We start from the raw sequence: 21279 nt of genomic DNA, 5'->3' as shown, positions 1-21279 counted from the left end.
CAGTTAGGATCCCGGGTGTGGACATGGCACCACTTGGCAAAAAGCCATGCTGTGGTAGGCGGCCCATGTATAAAGCAAGGAAGATGGGTGTGGATGTTAGCTCAGGGCTGATCTTCCTCAGCAAAAAGAGGAGGATTGGTGGTGGTTAGCTCAGGGCTGTTCTTCCAAAAAAAAAAACAAAACAAAAAAGAGGTACAACAATGCTTCACTCCTTACCTACCCTTTCATCCCATATTTCCTGTTACCAAATCAGCTGAGGTCCTAGTTTAGAGGTGAAATGCAGTCATGGTGTGGTTGAGCCCTTGTATGCTGCTGTGAGCAGGAGTATTTGTTTTGCCAGAGATTTTTCATTAGTGAGTATGCAGCGCTTTCTCCAAAATACCAACTCCAAAGGTCTCCTGGATGGGATCAGTGGAGTGTAGAGTTCTTTAATAGGATACTTCTTTGTGCTTTGAGAACTTTTGATTTGTGGGCCAGAAGTTGGTCAGGCCAGGCCGGCCATCTAATGGCTGGTAAATTGATCTGGCACCAGTGGGCCTTATATACTACCTTCTTTTTCCTAAAATGTTAAATATCAATTCAAAATTTGCAGAAAACGTAATAACGTTGGAGTATTACAGAGATTTTTACAGTACCTAGAGGTAATCATAATGGGCACATGTGTTACTCAACTCTGCTTTCAGTTTTTTCAGTATAGATCACATCTTTCATGCTGTTCTGTGATGACTTATTTTTTGACTAATGTCATCTGGTAGCATTTTATTAAGCACCATTTTTAGTTAGAACTCTACACAATTGACATAGGTTTGCTCTGTGGGTGCTTAAAGTTCAAGAAATAAAGAAATGCTAGAGGCAAAGACACTGAATACCTAAAATGGGACAAATAATAAACTGTTAAGTGGAGGTTTAGAACAAACAATTTTGTTTTAAGCACTGAATGCCTACTATGGTACCTGTCTAAGCACTGTGCATATATTAACTTATTTAGTTCTCTCAGCAGATATGCCGTTGTTATAAGACCCATCCTGTAGATGGGGAAACCAAAGCACAGGGATCTTAAGTGACTTGCCCAAAGTCACACAGCAAATAGGTGGTGGAGCAAAGATCCAAAACCAGGGCACAAAATGTCCTAGGTTCACCTTGTGCTTTACCTGCCCCAGCTCTGGAAACAGACATTCACCAAGATTCCAAGTTCATTTTATTCTCTGTACAAAGGGCGTACAGGCAGAGTACAGTGTGTGAAAGTTCTCAAAATAATTTTTTAAGTAGTCCTGTTATCAATTTGTTACACATTTAGGTTTAATTAGTTCTGTTTTTATTCAATTTTTGCTTTTTATCTGTTAATTTTTTGAATTTGTGAAACATTTATGTTGTTCAAAACCATACATAAAAGTATACTTAGAAGTCATGTTTTCTTCCTTATCCTCTCACTCAGTTCCCACCACTCCTATAGATGGCTTGATAGTCTATTTTATTTTATTTTTTTTTAGGAAGATTAGCCCTGAGCTAACTACTGCCAAACCTCCTCTTTTTGCTGAGGAAGACTGGCCCTGCTAACGTCCATGCCCATTGTCCTCAACTTTATATGTGGGACACCTGCCACAGCATGGCTTTTGCCAAGCAGTGCCATGTCCACACCCGGGATCCAAACTGGTGAACCCCGGGCCGCCTAGAAGCAGAACGTGCGAATTTAACCACTGTACCACCGGGCCAACCCTTGATAGTCTATTTTAATACCTGTTGGCTAGATGCCACTCATCCCCCTTTTCTTCAGGATAGTAAAGATTTTTAAAATGGGAAGCCCTCAGTGTAGGAAAGTACAGTGAAGCAGATGCACTTAGACACTGCTCATAGGAGTGCACGTTTATACAACTTCTTTGGAAATCAGGTGGATGTTACTTACCAGAAACCATAACAACGTTTGTAGCTTTGATTCTATAATGCTGAAGAAATAGAAACTCACACAAAGATATTCGTTGCAACATTTTCTGAATGGTGAAAAATTAAGAACAGTTTCATTGTCCCATCTGTAACCACTAAAATGGTATATTCAGAGAATATTCACTGACGCTGGTAAGGTTCTTACAATAGGATAAGTGAAATAAAGCAGGGTATAAAAATTAATGTTTTGTGCATGGGGAAAGACTATAGAAATGTTCAGACATTTTTGTTTTACTTTTCTTTGTACTTTTTTGTATGGTATTGATTATGGTTTGGCAAATGAGCATGTTATTTTTTAATCTGAAGGATGTTAAAAAAAAAAAGAAGAAAATCTGATCCTTTCTATTGTTTGTTTTAAGAATCCAGAGAACAGAAGTATTAAAAATGATACTTGTAGCCCTCACTGTTCTTTTTATTTTGCTTTGGAAGTATATGATTATTTCTTAATACATAAGGTACTAGACTAACACCACTCCCCTTTTAATGGCTAAAATTCCAGAATTGACTGACTAACAATACAAAGACTACAAATTGTTTTGTAGGTGTCTTACCTTTATTGTTCAGAGGGCTTATTTTTTTCCTTACCTTGTATTTTCTTGCGGACAATGTTAGAAAGCTCGGTATAGAATATTTTCTCCATAGAAGCCAGCTTTTGTTATGTTCAGTTTCTCTTAAATGGCTTAGGTATAATGGTACTCACCTTTATAAATATTTTTCCTTTTAGCACCTCAAAGACAAGTTTTGGAATTTTATTTTCTACAAGTTCATTTTCATTTTTGGTGTGCTGAATGTCCAGACAGTGGAAGAGGTGGTCATGTGGTGCCTCTGGTTTGCAGGACTTGTATTTCTGCATCTGATGGTTCAGCTCTGCAAGGACCGATTTGAATACGTGAGTTTTTAGCAAAGCTCTTTCCTCATTCAGTCACACATTTGCCAGGTTTGAATTGTATACAGTAGTCCCCCCTTATCGGTGGTTTTGCTTTCCACGGTATCAGTCAGCCGTGGTCTGGAAGCAGATGATCATTCTTGAAATGTATGTCCGGAGGTCATTAGTAGCATTCACTTACTGCATGTCATCACGCAGGCATTTTATCGTCTTACATCATCACAAGAAGAAGGATGAGTACAGTACAGTAACATATTTTGAGAGGCAGACACCACTTCACATAACTTTTATTATAGTGTATTATAATTGTTCTATTTTATTATTAGTTATTTTTGTTAATCTCTTACTGTGCCTAATTTATAAATAAAAATTTATCATAGGTATGTATGTATCGGAAAAACCATAGTATATGTAGGGTTTAGTACTGTCTGCCAGCTTCAGGCATCCATTGGGGGCCTTGGAACATATTCCCGCACGGGGAAGGGAGGACATGGTAATGAGTGAACCATAACAGGCGTGTTCAGAGTAGCCCTCCAAGGGAAGGCTCCTGGATCAGGTACCCATGGCCTGTTTCTCGAGAAACGTTTTGCAGAGCCCGAGGAGTGCAGGATCACTGTCTCCTAGAGAGGTTTCTTCCCCTACCCAATAGTGTATTACGTTACTACAGGCCACGTGGGGTCAGTTCACCTACGCAAACTGTTTTGATCACAGTGCAAGGAAACCTTAATATATAAACGGAATAAAAGCTGGTCTCGTCTAGGTATTTTCTGTTCTATTCTCCTTCCATTTGTTTCCCTCTTACTCTATTTCTTGGAGCCCTTCTTTCTGACTAGTTTACACTGTTTCCACCCCTGGGTGAGGACTGAATTAGCTCTCTTGGCTTCCTTGGTCCCTGGAGAAGTGAATCCTTTTCTGTTTGAGTACAAGATCTGTCTCTTGGTTTCAGATCTGAGCTGTGCAGATGAACCCTCACTCGTTAGTGCTCTGGAACTAATCTCGGGGATCCCGGGTAAACATGCACCTGCAGTTCTGCCCCTCAGTTAAACCCGTTCCTGAGCCTTGTGTGCCCTTTTCTTGACCTAGTCCTCAAGGACCAGGTGGTCCTTGTGCCTCCTTGTGAGCTAATCTCAGTCTCAAAGCCTTTAGCTGTTTCACTGTTCAACCCCCATTCTGGCTCCAGAAGAGGAGCTTCTGACCTCCCTAACTGATTTGTTATCCACACCTTCATGCTCACGAGTCACAGCTCCAGGCTGGCTTTTCCATCTGTTGCCTCTCCTTGTATACCATTAACATAGCATTATAATGCAATCTAGATTATCTTTCGGTTGTCCTAGCCCTAAGCAGACTAGCAATGTCCTCCAAGTGAATTTTGGGAAGGAGAGCTAGAGCAAGGTTGAGAAGGAAATACAACATAATGTATAACTGTCCAGAGTCCTGTTGAACGTTAGAAGAATTACACGCCTTTGGAAACTTGCTTCTAGAGGTTTATAATCCTAGTGGTAAGAGGATCCTTGAGAATTGGAGATGAAAATATAATGTGTATTGTTATATTTGATAAATGATATAGATCTCTAAATATCAGCTCCTACTCATATTTAGGTTGGGGGGAGAGTTTTGACCATCTAGTAATGGGATGTATTTCTGTGCTTTGCATTCGGCCGTACAGCACAGATCCCCAGGCAAAGACACTGAGATTAACCTTGAGTTTCTCAGTGAAGTTCAACACTGCCATAAAAAAGAATGAGCTTCGTTCTCCTGTTCTGTGTGTTTCAGCTTTCCTTTTCTCCCACCACACCTATGAGTAGCCACGGCCGAGTTCTGTCTCTGCTGATCGCTATGCTGCTTTCCTGCTGTGGATTAGCAGTTGTCTGTTGTGTCACAGGCTACACCCATGGGATGCACACATTGGCTTTCATGGCCGCAGAGGTAAGATGGCAGACATGGGTTTTTGCTCTGATTATTTTCCTGTATATTTTCAAGGAAGCTAGAGGATTATTGACAGATGATTTTCACTCACGAAGTAACTGATGGGTATTTGGTCTTTCATTTTAACAAGTGTTTTTGAGTTGCTTTGTATTGTGTTGAGTAGTGGTCCTGAATGCTTTCATGTGTGTTATTTCGTGTAATCCTTGCTACAACCTAATAAAAAGTAATTATTTTTGCCAACATTTATATAGTGCTTATTGTATGCTGAGGCTTTTCTAAATACCCTACATGTATTGATTCATTTTAATATTCCCAGTTATGAAGGGGAAGTAGGCATAGAGGGTAAAGTGAATTGCTTAAGGTTCCAGAGAGGCACTTGGTACCATCCAAGTCCTATGGCTCCTCAGTAGGAAGGCTCTTCCCCTGAAGATGTTATAAACAATGATTGGTGGGGATTAATGAGCAAATACTCTATAATTGGTTTTTTTAGATATGGCATAAATTAAGATTTTACAGAGTAATATAAATATATAAACTATAATCATTATTTTGAAAGACTAATTTGAGATATTCTTGTATATTTTAAAATTTACTTTTTAAATCAGAAAATACCAATTTCTGTTCAATAGAAATAAAATTTTTTGTATATCCTTATATTCAGTGGTTGTATTTGCTTTTTGCCTCAGGCCAAAGGTGAAATACTTTTATCTTGCCCATAATTGCTATTATTAATGGAAAAAATGAAATAATAAATATACTGAAGCTAATTAGCTAGTATCAAAATTTCTTACTAAGTTTGAACTACTAATTGCGAATTTGTTAGAATAGGGTTAAAATTTTGCTTAATAGCATTCATTTCAGAGTATAATATAGTAGTGTAAGTAAAATTAGAAAAGGAACATCATTCAAGTACTTAATAAAAACATTTACAATCCTAGTTGACTATTTTCTGTATATGAAAGGTAAACAACTGTATTTCCTCTTAAAAAAAATCTGTTTAAAACTTTACACTGACTTAAGTTAATTAGTTTGCTTTAGATCGATTTTATTACAAATCACCATTTGAATGATTCTGTGTTCTCCCTTTTTGGTTCTTTACCTTTTAGTTAATATTAGGCCAAACTTTGAAAAAGGTGTACCTAAAAATAAAGACATTTAGATTAGGCCTATTGGATCATACTATAGTACATATTTTTATTTTAGCTCGTTACTGTTTATTCTTTTAAGATAATTATGTTACAGATTTGATATTTTGAAGTGAATCATATTTTTATATTTGTTGTGTTTCTCTTCTATGTAAAATATTTTCCTTTTATAAATGGGAGTTTCCTAATCTCAAACATAAATAATGTAACAGTTCTATGCTAGTAGAGGAAGAGGAAATTTTTCTTAATATCAATTTCTATAATACAAAATACCATGAGGAGCTTATTTTATTTTTGATTTCCTTCATTCTCTTTTCTTCTGTGTAGGCAAAGGGAATGCACAAAGAGTTACTTGGAGAGTAGGTACTCATATCTAGGATGGTAGCACCTAAGCTGTCCTTGGCTATAGGGTCACCAAGTTTTCAGACACCCTTTTAGGTAATCATTTATGGTGACTGCTGTATAAAACAGAAGTGATCATCAGACAACTAGAATGAACCTCAAGATTGTAGACGGCATCCTCAGGAAATGGACAGGTGTGATTGGTTGTCATCTCTCAACAGGGAAAGGCTCAGTAAAAGTTGGATTTCTAGGTTATGAAAATTTCTAGGTTATGTTCCATGGAAATTTCAAGCAGGTGAAATAAAATGGTTGCTAAACTTGGACAACCTGCTTTTTCCCCCTTTCAGTTTCACGGAGATGTAATTGACATACAGCACTGTAGAAGTTTAATGTGTACAGCATAATGACTTGACTCATGTATGTTGTGAAAGGATTACCACAATAAGTTTCCGTAACATCCTTCATCTCATATTGATACCAAAAGAGAAGAAAAGGAAAAAAAATGACTTTTTCCTTGTGATGAGAACTTTTAGGATATACTCTCTTCACAGTTTTTAGTATGCCACACGGCAGTGTTAACTGTGGTCGCCATGCTGTACGTTACATCCCCAGTACTTATTTATCTTATAAGTGGAAGTTTGTACCTTCTGATCAGCTTCCTTCAATTCCCTTACCTGATTTTTAATTGAACTGAGAAACGTTTGTCTCTTATCATTTTGTAAAGTAAATTTGGCCTGAGCAATCCTAAATTTTACCAAAAAAAGAAAAAATGTGTCTTTTTTCTTACAGTCTCTTCTTGTGACAGTGAGGACTGCTCATGTGATTTTAAGGTGAGTAGAAATTTGGGAGGGAGGTGATTGAGGTCTACTCATACAGTTGATTTTAAGATATGTATAAAATATAAAAATGTGACTGTACTGTATCACGTTTAAACCAAATTCAATTATGACAGTAAGTGATTAAGATGATTTTTCTCTATTCCCTGCAGATATGTAATTCACCTTTGGGACCTCAACCACGAAGGGACATGGGAAGGAAAGGGGACGTATGTCTATTACACCGATTTTGTCATGGAGCTCACTCTCTTGTCCCTGGACCTCATGCACCACATTCACATGTTGGTACGTTTCCTCAGAAGGAGCTCTAACAGAGAGCTAAGTTTTTCAGAATTAGGAGACCTGGTTAGTACGTTAAGAAATGAAACTTTTGTGGATGTCATTGAAAGACTGTAAAAACAAATGCAGCTGCGCCTCTCCCTCTTTTTGCCGCTGGGTGTAAAGCAGTGTCGTGGAACCACCTTGGCTGGTACCCACCTCAGGAGTTTGCTAAATCTCCTGAGAGACTTAGTTACCTCCACCGACCAAGTCAGTAGATAATTCTTTTAGCATGAAATTAAGGGAATATCTCTCCCCTTAGTTCTTATGGCTTCTAATATTTAGCAGTTACTTTGTAGATGGTGAGGAAATTCTCACAGTGTTAGCTACTTCATGGATTCATAACTTTTCCATCTTTGTAATTAAAAACAAAATATGTAGGGGCTGGCCCGGTGACGTAGTGGTTAAGTTCACCCGCTCTGCTTGAGTGGCCTGGGGTTCACTGGTTCAGATCCCAGGCGCAGACCTAGCACTGCTTGTCAATCCAGGCTCTGGCAGCATCCCACATAAAATAGAGGAAGATGGGCATAGATGTTAGCAACAATCTTCCTCAAGCAAAAAGAGGAAGATTGGGAACAGATGGTAGCTCAGGGCCAATCTTCCTCACCAAACAAGACAAACAAAAACAACCAACTTTATACTTAATTTCCCCTCCTTTATTGTTTACATTTTACTTTGGTAAGCAAGAAATTACAATGTTGGAAACCTGCTTCATTGGTTAGCACTTCGGTGATCTAATAATGGTGAGAATTGGTATATTTGGTTGGCAATTTATTTAAATTATAAGCCTATCAAAGTAACACTTACAAATTATTGGTTTAGAAACAGCACATTTCTAAGTCTACTTTTTGAAAGTAACTTTGAAAATATACTTAAAAACAAAATGTATAGCTTTTGTTAAAAAAAGAGGCCCCCCCCCAAAACAAATGCCCAGAGATAACTGTTAACATTTTATTGTGTCTAGTGTTCCTTTCTATACTCAAAGATATGCGTTCATAGAGTGAGATCATGTTTGGACGCACAGTTTAGTTTCTTTAGCTGATGTATTATGGGCAGTTTCCTGTGCAGTTCTTCTCAGCTGTTTTAATGCCTTCAAGACAAAGATCCCACCACATAGATGTGTGATGATTTGATTAACCAGCTCCTATAATGGGTTACTTAGATTGTATTCAGTAGTTTGCTATTTCACATCTTTACATAATTTTTTTAAGTCATGCTTTAGTTTTTTTAGGTAGTTTTATCCTGCTTTTTTTGCTTAACGAATATTATTTTCCCATGTAATCTTTAAAAATGTGACATATATTGGGGCAGCGGTTAAGTTTGCACGTTCTGCTTCAGCGGCCCGGGGTTCGCCTGTTCAGATCCCAGGTGCGGACATGGCACCGCTCATCAAGCCATGCTGTGGCAGGCGTCACACATATGAAGTAGGGGAAGATGGCCACGGGTGTTAGCTGAGGTTGTTTTCCTCAGCACAAAGAGGAGGATTGGCGGCAGATGTTAGCTCAGGGCTAATCTTCCTCAAAAAAAAAAAAAGTTATATATAAAATATAATATTAATTTGTAATTATATTTTATAATAAATATAATTAGTGACTATATAATATTATATTATATGAGTTTACAACCTAAATATTCCCCTACTGGGCATTTTGTTCATTTTCTGATTTTCTTTTTTATAATTGCGTGGATGGACATCTTTCTGCAGAAAGCTTTTAAATTTCTGATTAGTTCCTCAGGAAAGATTCCTGGTGCTGGAATGACTAGGCCAAAGAGCATGTACATTGTTTAGGGTAGTGAGATAAATATATGCATTTGCTTCCTGAACGATTGTTCCAGTTCACCTTCACCAACAATTAAGAGCTTTTGTTACACACCTCACCTTCAGCACTAGCAAGTTCGCATTCATTTTTATTGCATGTTTCGTTCTCTTTCCCTTTTGTTAAGTTATTTGGCAACATCTGGTTATCCATGGCCAGCTTGGTCATCTTTATGCAGCTGCGTTACCTGTTTCATGAGGTGCAGCGTCGAATCCGTCGACATAAGAACTATTTGCGTGTGGTTGGGAACATGGAAGCCAGGTAAGTAAGCACAAGTTGATGTTGCCAAGTTTACTCATTTTAGTCTTTAATAATAACAGATCCAAGATTATATGAGAACTTGCTTTTGTAAACTAACAGAATACTGACGAGTATAGGCTCTGGAGTCAGACTGTGTGGGTGCAAATCCCCACGTAATTGCCATGTGATTTGGGGCAATTTACTTAACTGCCTGTGCCCCTTTTGGCTTTTGGCTTCATCTCTAGAGATGATAGCAGAAGCTTCTTCCTGGAGCTATTGGGAGGATTTGATGGGATAATACATGTAATATACTTAGAATAGTACTGGGTCTATAGTACGTGCCCAGTAAATGTTAGGTTCTTATTATGTCATTATTTTTACCACCATTATTATTAAATGAAAGCTTCCTTGGGCTTCTGCTTTCTTTATTTTATGAAGGTCAGCCTCATTACATGCATGTTTACACACATACACACACACACACTCTCTTATACACTCTTAACTTCATTGAAGGAGACACTCACTTGCCCACCTGAAGCTAAACCAAGCCTAAAGGTGTGAGATTGATGGATATTCTCTTTGTGTCCAAGGGAACAGTTTGACTCTCGGGGATCTTAACTCCTCTGATTTGCCTAGAAGTGTTCCCTTAAGTCAGTACTACGAGGAGCCATTGTTAAGACAATGTTAGTACAGTCATGTGCCACATAACGATGTTTCAGTCAATGCTGGACCACATATATGATGATGGTCCCATAGAGTAGTACTGTATAGCCTAGGTGTGTGGTAGGCTGTACTGTCTAGGTTTGTGGAGGTGCACTCTTATGATGTTCACACAGTGGTGAAATTGCCTAATGGTGCATTTGTCTGAACATAGCCATGTTGTTAAGTGATGCATGGCTGTATAAGTTTCTTGCTGGCTCTTCTATGGGCTATGAAGAGAAGGTGAGTATAATGTTTGTGATGGTTGGAAATTTTTTACTGAACAAGACTCCTCTGTAACTGTGCTGTTAGCAAGGTGAAATGTATAAAGTGTTGTTCAGTATATATGTGTGGAATTGACAGATTCCTGCTGGATGCATGTTTTTTTACAGGTTTGCAGTTGCAACTCCCGAGGAGCTGGCTGTCAATAATGATGACTGTGCCATCTGCTGGGACTCCATGCAGGCTGCGAGGAAACTGCCCTGTGGACATCTTTTCCACAAGTAGGAGCTTCAGGAAGGGCCACCTGGGACTGGTGTTCTGTCCAGGGCACGTGGGTGCTTTTTGTGCCCCTCGAGAGTAATCCCAGCAGAGGAGTGGGGACGTTACCTCAGACTGGCCATGGTGCTGGTAGTGAGTGATATGGGAAGCTTTGGGGTCTCCTCCTTTATCCCTCAGTCTCTTCCCCACATGGCAGGACTGTTCCCCACTCACAGTTTGCCATCTTAATTTCTGGATGGGTTAGCTGTCTTTGTATTCCTTCTCTATTTAAGCTCTGAGGTAAAGCAAATATGCCTGTAAGATTTAAAAGAAAGGGATGGGGGAATCCTTGCTTTCAAACAGCTTATTCTGTAATTGGAGGGAGAGAATGTATATTTTTGTATTTTGCACATGCCCAAAAACAGCATAAAAACACACACCAGGGAAGTACGCTGAGGGGGGACTGGACCAGGAACATCAGATAGTCCAGAAGAACTGTGACTGTGTCATCAATGATTACAAAATAGGATCTTCTGAAAACCTTCAAGACTGGAGTAGACCTGCGTGTGGAACAGACTCGGTCCTTTCCCATGGAGTCTTCTTGTCTCTCTGAGTTGCAGTCCTTGTTGCCTTACATTATTCATTTTTAGTGATCTCACAGGGCTCTGGCTCTTTAACCTAAATCAGTCTCTCAGTAGATTGGGCATTTTTGGTGTTGATGGACCTTCAGGTATCTTTTGGCCTTTTGCATCTGTGGTCAATTTTGCATATTGAGAAAGTTTTAATCTTTACATCTTTATTCTTCCTTTCCTGATTTGATATTCCCAAATCACTTTTCTTCTCCTTTTTAATGTTAGAAGGGCTTTGGAGGTGGGGTATCAGGAACTCAACAAATGTACTGACATATTTTTTTTTATGTGCTGGGTTCTGGGGATAAAATAAAAATGACAGAGAAAGTCTTTGCTTTCACAAAGCTCACAGCCTGATGGAGGAGACAAATATGAATTACCTAGACACATTTATGACTGTGTAAGTGTAAATTGACATAAGTGCTCTAAAGAAAAGGAACACGGTTCTTGAAGCTTGTAACAAAAGAATCTGACTCAAACGTGGGGGAAGTGACTCTTGAGGCTGAGTAGGAGTTAAGACAGCAAAAGGAGGCATCAGGTAGAAGAGTATTTGAGACAGAGGGAACATCTCTGGTGCGGGAGGGAATGTGGTGTGTTGAAGGAACTAAAAGAGAAGCCAGGTGTTTGCTGAGGCAGGAGAAGCAGGCAGGAGGTAGACCCTGCAGGGGCTTGAGGGCCTTCGGAAAAGGTAAGAAGCCATTGAAGGTTTTTAAGTAGGGGTTGGGGTTCAGGTGTGCAGCTTGAAAAAGTCAGAGGGCCTAGTTAGTGATGGCTGCAGTGGTTCAAGTGTGTGTTGGCAGTACAGTAGCTGGACTACAGTGGTGGAAGTGGAGTTGGAGAGAAATGGACAGATTTGAGAAGGATTAGGGAGCATGTGGTGCTAGATTGCCTGTGGGAAAGTGAGGACTAAAGGTGTCAGGGATTCTCCTAGTTTTGTGGCTGTGCAACTGGATGGATAGTGGTGCTGATTGTTGAGATAGGAAGGCCACAGAATTCACACATTTCTCAAAACCTTTCAGTTAGTCCCAAAGGAGCCTGGAGACAGTTGGGAAGAATAACTTAAAGAGTGTATTTTAGCCCAGAAGAAATATTTTCAAGCATACAATTAGATTGATTTTAGGATTTAATTTTTCAATTAAGGCAAAATTCACATAACATACAATTAACCGTCTTTTTTTTTTTTTTAAAGATTGGCACCTGAGCTAACAACGGTTGCCAATCTTTTTTTTTTTCCCTGCTTTTTCTCCCCAAATGCCCCCAGTACATAGTTGTATATTTCAGTTGTGGGTCTTTCTAGTTGTGGCATGTAGGATGCTGTCTCAGCATGGCTTGATGAGTGGTGCCATCTCCATGCCCAGGATCCGGACTAGTGAAACCCTGGGCCGCCAAAGCGGAGCGTGCGAACTTAACCACTTGGCCATGGGGCCAGCCCCAGTTAACCACCGTAAAGTGTACAGTTCAGTGGCGTTTTGTGCATTCACAAGGTCGTGCAACCACCACTTCTCTCTAGTTTCAAAACTTTTTCATCATTCCAGAGTAACACCCCATACTCATTAAAGTAATCACTCCCTATTCCTCCCCCCTCCATTAGGTGACAACACTAATCCACTTTCTGTCTCTATGGATTTGCCTTTTCTGGACAGTTCATCTAAAAGGAATCATACAATAGGAGACCTTTTGTGACTGGTTTCTTTCACTTAGCATAAAGTTTTCAAAATCATCCAAGTTGAAGCATGTATCAGTACTTCATTCCTTTTTATGGCTGAATTTAAGTAATTTTATAATAATTAAACAATTTGTTTATCCATTCATCCATGGATAGATGTTTGGGTTATTTCTACTTTTTAGCTATTGCAAATAGTGTTGTTATAAACAATTTGTGAACAGGTATCTGTTTGAATACCTGTTTTTAGTTCTTTTGGGTAGATAGCTAGGAGTGGAGTTGTGGAGTCATATGGTAATTCTGTTTAACTTCTTGAAGAACCCCCAGACTTTCCCACAGCAGCTGCACTTTTTACATCCCCTCAGCAATGTATAAGGGTTCTAATTTCCTCACATCCTCAACAGTGCTTAGTATTTTCTGTTTTTCTTATAGCCATCCTAGTGGGTGGAAAGTAGTATCTCCGTGTGGTGGTTTTTGTTTTGTTTTTGAGTGATAATTCTCAAATGTAATTTTTTATTGTGGTAAAATATCCATAAGATAAAATGTACCATTTTAACCATTTTTTAAGTGTACAGTGCAGTGGCATTAAGTACATTCACATTGTTATGCAAACAATCCAACATCCATCTCCAGAACTTTTTCATCTTTCCAAATTGAAATTCCATACCCATTAAACACCAAGTTCCCATTCTCCTCTCCCCTCAGTCCTTGGGAACCATTCTATTTTCTGTCTCTAGGAATTTGACTAGTCTAGGTACCTCATGTAAGTGGAATCATACAATATTTGTCCTTTCGTGTCTGGCTTATTTCACTTAAGATAATGACTTCAGTGTTCATTTATGTTGTAGGATGTGTCAGATTATTCCTTTCTAAGTCTGAATAATATTCCATTGTATGGATATATCATATTTTGTTTATCTGTTCATCTGTTGAGGGACATTGGGGTAGCTTCTACCTTTCGGCTATTGTGAATAATGGCTGCTATGAACATGATTGTACAAATATCTTTTTGAGACCGTGCTTTCAATTCTTTTGGGTATATAACCAAAGGTGGAATTGCTGGATCGTATGGTAGTTCTATGTTTAGTTTTTTGAGGAGCCACCATACTCTTTTCCACAGTTAGTGTGCCATTTTACATTCCTGTCAGCAGTGTACAGGGTTCCCTTCTAGTTTCTGCACATCCTCACCAATATTTGTCATTTTCAGTTTTTTGGATGGTAACCATCTTAATGGGTAGGAAGTAGTATCTCATTGTGGTTTTGATTTGCATTTCCTTAGTGACAAATGACGTTGAGCATTTTTTCACATGCTGGTTGGCCATTTGTATATCTTCTTTGGAGAATGTCTATTCAAATCCTTGACTATTTTTAAATTGGGTTGTTTGTCTTTTTGTTGATGAGTTATAAGAGTTCTTTATATATTCTGGATACTAAACCCTTATTAGATATATGATTTGCAAGTGTCTTTTCCCATTCTGTAGCTTGCCTTTTCACTTTCTTGATGATGTCCTTTGATGCACACAAGTTGTTAATTTTTATGAAGTCTAATGCACCTTTTTTTTGGTCGCTCATACTTTTAGTGTCAAATCTAAGAATCCATCGCCAAATCCAAGGTCATGATGATTTACTCCGGTGTTTTCTTCTAACAATTTTATGGCTTTAGCTCTTATATTTAGATCATTGATCCATTTTGAGTTAATTTTTGTACATGAAGTGAGTTAGGGTTCCAACTTCATTCTTTTGATTTGGTCATCTAATTGTCCCAACACCATTTGTTGAAGAATCTCTTCTTTCCACATTGATTGGTCTTGGCACCCTTGTCAAAATCACTTGGCCATAGACGTTTAAGTTTATGTCTGGACTCTCAATTCTATTCCATTGGTTCATATGTCTATCTTTATTCCAGTACCATGTTGTTTTGATTATGGTAGCTTTGTAGTAAGTTTTGAAATCAGGAAATGGGGAGTGAGTCCTCTAACTTTTTCAGAATTGTTTTGGCTATTTGGGACTCCTTGCAATTCTAGATGAATTTAAGGATTGGCTTTTCCATTTCTGCAAAAAAGGCCATTGGGATTGAATAGAGATTACCCTGAATCTGTAGATCATTTGGGAGAGTATTGCTATCTTAACAATATTGTCTTCCAATCCATTAACATGGGATTTCTTTCCCTTTATTTAGGTCTTCTTTAATTTCTTTCAGGAATCCTTTGTAGTTTTTATTGTTGAGGCTTTCATCTCCTTGGTGTAATTTATTCCTAGCTATTTTATTCTTTTGAATACTATGTAAATGGAATTGTTTTCTTAATTTCTTTTTTGGGTTATTCATTGCTGGCGTATAGAAACATAACTGATTTTTACGTGTTACTCTTGTATGATGCAGCTTTACTAAATTTGTTAGTTCTGTGGTACTTTTGTATGTATGTGTATTGTTTAGGTTTTCTGTATATAAGATCATGTCATTTGCAAATAGAGATAATTTTACTTCTTCCTTGACAATTTGTATGCCTTTATTTCTTTTTCTTGCCTGATGGTTCTCTCTAGGACTCCCAGTACACTGTTGAACAGCAGTGGTGAAAATGAGCATCCTTGTCTTGTTCCTGACCCTAGAGGAAAAGCTTTCAGTCTTTTACCATTGAGTATGATGTACCTGTGGATTTTTCATGAATGCCCTTTATCATGTTAAGGAAGTTCCCTTCTATTCCTAGTAATGCTGAGTATTTTTATCATTTTATCGTGAATATTGATTCATTTTCTTATGTTCAACCACACTTGCATTCCTAGGATAAATCCCACTTGCTCTTGGTGTGTAATCTTTTTAATGTGCTGTTTGATTTGGTTTGCTGGTATTTTATTGAGGATTTTTTTAATTTACATTCACAAGAAATACTGGTCTGTAATGGTCTTTTCTTTTGGTACCTGTGTCTGCTTTTGGTATTAAGGTAATACTGGCTTCATATTAAGTATGTATTAGGAAATTTTCCCTTCTATATTTTGAGAAAGTTTGAGTAGGATCAATATTAATTCTTCTTTAGATACTTGATGGAATTCACCAGTGAAACCATCTGGTCTTGGGCTTTTCTTTTTTGGGACATTTTTTGACTGATTCAGTCTCTTTACATGTTCTAGGTCTGTTGAGATTTTTCTATTTCTTCTTGAATTAGTTTTGGTAATTAATGTGTTGCTAGGAATTTGTCCATTTTATGTATATTATCTAATTTGTTGGAGTACAGTTATTTCTAGTATTCTCTTATAATCCTTTTAATTTCTATAAGGTTGATAATAATGTTCACACTTTCTGATTTTAGTAATTTGTATCTTCTCCCTTTTTTTCTCAGTCTAGCTAAAATTTGTCAATGTTGATCTTTTCAAAGAACCAACTGCCGGTTTCATTGATTTGCTCTATTGTTTTTCCATTCTCTATTTCATTTATCTCTGCTCTAATCTTTGTTGTTTCCTTCCTTCTGCTGGCTTTTGGTTTCATTTATTCTTTTTCTAGTTCCATAAGTTATAAAGTTATTGTGGATTTGAAGGTTTTTTTCTTTTTAGGCATTTTTAGCTATAAATTTGTCTCTGAGCATTACTTTTACTGCATCCCATAAGTTTTGGTATGATGTGTTTTTGTTTTCATTTGTCTCAAAGTATTTTCTAGTTGCCAAAGTGATTTCTTCTTGACCCAGTGGTTGTTTAAGAGTTAGAATTTAATTTTTAAAACACTTGTCTGCCTTGGGTTGAGTGAGCAAACCATTGTTAGGACATCTGCTTGGTGCTTTACTTTGTAGCTTTGGTTAGTAGATAGGAGGAGAGTTGTGTGATGATAATCTAAGGGCAAATTCATTTGTCGTAAAGCTAATTGTCTAGATTTCAATAGACTGTAGCTAGATAATTTGTTGCTATAGAAGATGTCTTTGCAAGGTTTCAGTCCAATGAATATTTAATTATATTGAAGTGTCCTACTTAGAAGGAGGCGACACAATCCTTCAATAGAATATTATTATAGTTATATAGAAAAATATCTGTTTTATCTAAAGTTAAGTTTCTTTAGCTATGAAAGTCTACTTTTGTTTTTTTTTTAAGCAACTGTATCTAACTAGTTGTACTCACCTTGGAGTTTTTAGGCTATTAATTTAATGTGGGAGGTTTTTTTAGAATATGAAATAAAATTAGATTTGCTTATGAAAACTGTGTCACAGTGTAACATTATTGGAAGACAAAGATCTTACACACTTTTGTAGCCCCACACAAGGCTAATTTTACTAGAGGTGTGATTTAAGGGTGTTCATTAAGAGGAAGTGAACTTTTAAAAAATATAATCATTTATTTGTCTAATAGTTAAATGATCACAAACAGGAATTATAGGTACTTTATTTCAAAATGTGATAGAGTTGGATATACACATTATTTTGGAACATTACTGTCGTACTTTTTTCTGGCACAGAGATAGTAAGTGGCTCCATCTGGCCTCTGGGAAAGTTTTGACACGTAAGTACCATTTGGTCTCCAGAGACTCTGAGGATTGTCACATTATGGTGAGACTCTCCTTTGTAACTTTATATGTGCACGTCTTCCCAGATATTCAAAAAGAAAAAGACCCAGAGAAGTGAGTGCTTTTATTCAGTGCCTCATTGAGTTCTTAGAAGAAAGATAACATTATCATTCCGTGGAATGGAAGGCTCCTTGGAATTTTAGAAGAAAGATCATGTAGTGTTATCAAATAGGAAGGTACCTTGGAGGTCACTTCATTCTACTTTCTCATTTTTTTTAGTACATTTCCCTTTAATGGACAGTGCAAGTAATTTTTGAGACTCTACCATAATTAGGGCATTATCATTTCCTGAGAGAGGGCAAAAGAAGCTTTCGGCTTTGTTGAGAAAGCAGAATACAGATAGAAGAGGGTTACAAATAGAAGAAGTTGAGATGGTGGATGTAAGGGAGTGGTTGTGGGTGAGCTAGGTGAAGATGGAAGTAAGGCCTCGAGGCGATGTGATACTTGATGAAAAAGTGGTGTTATCAGTGGATGGGAGGTCTTAGCAAATAAGTGACCCTTATTTGCTCAGTCCCAGAGAAGTGAGCTGGAAGGAGAGGAGCTTTAGTTAGATCTTTGAAGTCACGATTTTTGAAGAGAAGGCCAAGATTATGACCATATTAGTGGGTAGCTAATGTAGAGTGAGAGAAAGATCATTGGAGTAGAGGATTCAAAGAATGAGAGGCTAGGGATGATTCAGCCACATGGATTTGATAGAGTTGGAAAGGAAGATGGTGAGCCATGTGATGAAGTCTCATGGAAGAAGGTCATGACTGGGAGCTTGGTAGATGACCATGTATGTTAACAAATTAATGTTCATAGCAGAACACACTGGAAGTATTCTAATTAGAGTAAAATAGGGCACAGAGGTAATGTTACCAAACGTTTCTCAACATTTAAATCTCTCTAGTGGTAAATAGAAAGTAAAATTGCAACACATTTGATACATTCAGAGTACTTCTGGTGAATTCTCACAAAATGTGCTAAGGATATCTTATTTTGGTCTTTTTGGTAGCTCCTGTCTTCGTTCCTGGCTAGAACAAGACACCTCCTGCCCAACATGCAGAATGTCTCTTAATATTGCTGACAATAATCGTGCCAGGGAAGACCATCAAGGAGAGAACCTGGATGAGAATCTGGTTCCTGTGGCAGCAGCTGAAGGCAGACCTCGCTTAAACCAGCACAATCACTTCTTCCACTTTGATGGTTAGTTGTTTCGACCTCTAAAGCCACACTCAAGGGGTTTCTCCCCTAAGGGGGTGCTGTTTTAGTTATAAATTGCCTATACAGGCCAGTTTAATTTTATGTTTTAATTTTAATTGAAAGTGTTCAGTAAGTATAGAGAGCACTGAGGGGTTATTCTGTGCCAGGCATTTTGCTAGATTTAGTGTGAATATGGGTGGGCGTTGGGGCGGGAAGGTGGAAGAAGTGAAACTGAATCAACCATGCCTGCAAGGAGCGCACTTAATCAGTTTAGTACTTAACTGTTGCTAATAATGTGTAGTACTTACGCATATAATGAAGGGTCATTGAGTAGCCTTTCCAGTGAGTACTTGAAGCACAATCAGAGCTGGAATCCTTTTTCTTTGCCCATAAAATATGAATATTGTGCCTTCCATCAGTGTTGAAAAGAGTTGTAATAAAACCACACTTAAAATTCTAATGCCATGAGCACCATATGAGGGACTGGTTGATCATCCTTCTTGATCATCATTCACATTATATCAAGCTGTTGTTGATTTTCATCAATTCCAATACCGCTAAATTCTGTGAGTTCCTGTTTCTTACTATAAAGTAGGTACCCCTGGAATTTTGTTAGGAGGAGTGCTGTTCGCATCTCTGATTTGAGTTTCCATGGGTGGAGCATGGCGAGAGTGTGAGACATTGGTGAAATCCCTGACAGAAAGGACCAAAGGGAGTAGAGTCAAGTCTCCAAGAAGACGGCTGTTTGGCGGGCTGGGCCAAGGGTGAGGGTGCAGGGGTGTGTGGAGGGGCTGCCTTGGTGGCTGTTAATTAAGGCCTCTATCAGGTGAGACTTCTGAAATATACTAGCAGATCTTGGACATGGGTCCTGGCTATGTAATCTATTGTTTTATGAATTACTAATAAAAACTTACTCAAAATAGATAAAATCAACTTTATTTCTCCCTAGTAAGCACATGAAATAAGTATCCAGTTTTTTTTAACAGGCATGTTTAGTTGGGTAAGACCTTGGAGATGGCCATTAGCTTTTTTATATTCCATGCCTCAGTGCTTCTTTGTGATGGGAAGAATACTTTCCCTTAAACATGTGGCTTGATACTGAGTTGTTTTGCAGCCAGTCCTTGGTGGTGGAATATCTAAGGATCCCCTTTTCTTAGGGAAATAGCAGAAGCAGCAGACTTCTTGGTACCATCAGTCCACAAGCCTGTGTCGTAGAACTCTTTGGAAACAATTTTGAATAAGAAAACCAAGGTCTTGAAGCCAGATTGTTAAGTAGAAAATGCTTCATGAAAATAGTTGTGAAAACAGTGTCTCCGGATGAGTAGTGTTTGTGTAAAGTGTGAAAGAGAGGAGCAAAAACTCATCTGTTGTAGCAGCATTAGAGCCATGAAAACCTTCCTCACATTCTAGGCTGAGAGAGTGGGTTGAGATTGTGTGGATCCAGCCCACTGGGAAGCAGGAAAGCCCAGTGTTAAAATGTTCTGGAACCTGACTGTCTGGCTTCCAATCCTGGTTGCCATAATTAAATTGTGTGATCTTAGGCAAGTTATCTAACTTCTTGAGTGCCTTGGGGACCCAAGACCCAGGGAACTAGAGTCAAATGTCTGAGAAGATAAAATGGGAATAATAACAGATGGTACCACATGGGGTTCTAGTGAGGGTTACATGAGCTAACCCACTTGAAACACTTGGTCCAAAAGGCCTGGTGTCAAGTAAGCCCTTAGTGAGTACCAGCTGGTGTCATGGAGAGGCCAACTCTGGAGTGGATGACATGGGGAAAGAGGTCTCTCAAACTTGCTCTGGATTCTCCTTTGTTTCAGGGTCGCGGATTGCGAGTTGGCTGCCGAGTTTTTCAGTCGAAGTGATGCACACCACCAACATTCTTGGCATTACGCAGGCAAGCAACTCCCAGCTTAATGCAATGGTAAGGCCCGCTAACTGCTTTAAGATGATTAGTAGGCAGAAGGGATGTGTACTGTGTTTGACCTTGTTGGTCCTACTCTGCTCTGGCAGAATGGCAGGATTTTCAGGGGTGTTTTATTTATTCAGTGGGACCACTTAAATTCCTGTGTTTTGCAATCTGAAACTGGTTTGGAAAGCAGTTTTCATTTCACTCGGGTGGGAGATAATCTCACCTTTTTTGAGCACTAGTAGGTTCACTCTGTTGTGATCCAGGCCAATCTTGGGACTCTCCTTGATTTTAGCCAAAAATTCCTGGGGGGATTCTTGACTGGAGTGAATGATGTGCCTTTTATCAAAAATTATATTAGGCCTACCAAATGTGGTTTTTTGACCCCCGTCCCCTCCTTCCCCATAATAAATAAATGTGTATCCATACACACACACACACACACACACACACACACACACACACACACACACACACACACACACACACGGCTGTGTGTGTGTATATATATACCTTGAGATATTGAGGCATGCTCTTGGCTCAAGGATATTGTTCAAATACGTCAAGATTCTTTGTATTTTTCTAAAGCTTTGCCATATGGTGTATATTTTTATTTTACAGTGTTGGAGAAACATGTTTTACCATTGTTGAAATTTAGTGTTCACTGTGATAATAAATGCAGGAGTCTTAAAATGCACACTACCTTAGTCCTGCTTGGATGGG

At 38.4% G+C, this 21279-nt stretch overlaps 1 protein-coding gene across 5 annotated transcripts in view; it reads left to right on the top strand.

Annotated features, from left to right (window-relative positions):
- Positions 1-21279, top strand: part of AMFR (autocrine motility factor receptor) — a 44718-nt gene that overhangs the window by 10641 nt on the left and 12798 nt on the right. For all 5 annotated transcript variants that reach the window (XM_023637019.2, XM_070262962.1, XM_070262959.1 and 2 more), the window contains exons 3-10: positions 2666-2830; positions 4601-4753; positions 7030-7070; positions 7229-7361; positions 9339-9472; positions 10543-10653; positions 18460-18650; positions 20468-20571. In XM_023637019.2, the coding sequence (XP_023492787.2) occupies positions 2666-2830; positions 4601-4753; positions 7030-7070; positions 7229-7361; positions 9339-9472; positions 10543-10653; positions 18460-18650; positions 20468-20571 (1032 nt within the window). The remainder of the gene's footprint in view (positions 1-2665; positions 2831-4600; positions 4754-7029; positions 7071-7228; positions 7362-9338; positions 9473-10542; positions 10654-18459; positions 18651-20467; positions 20572-21279) is intronic.

The sequence above is a fragment of the Equus caballus genome, chromosome 3 (genome assembly GCF_041296265.1).
Source record: "Equus caballus isolate H_3958 breed thoroughbred chromosome 3, TB-T2T, whole genome shotgun sequence".
NCBI lineage: Eukaryota > Metazoa > Chordata > Mammalia > Perissodactyla > Equidae > Equus > Equus caballus.
Note: the sequence above shows the minus strand (reverse complement) of the source record. Positions and strands in the feature narration are given on the sequence as shown.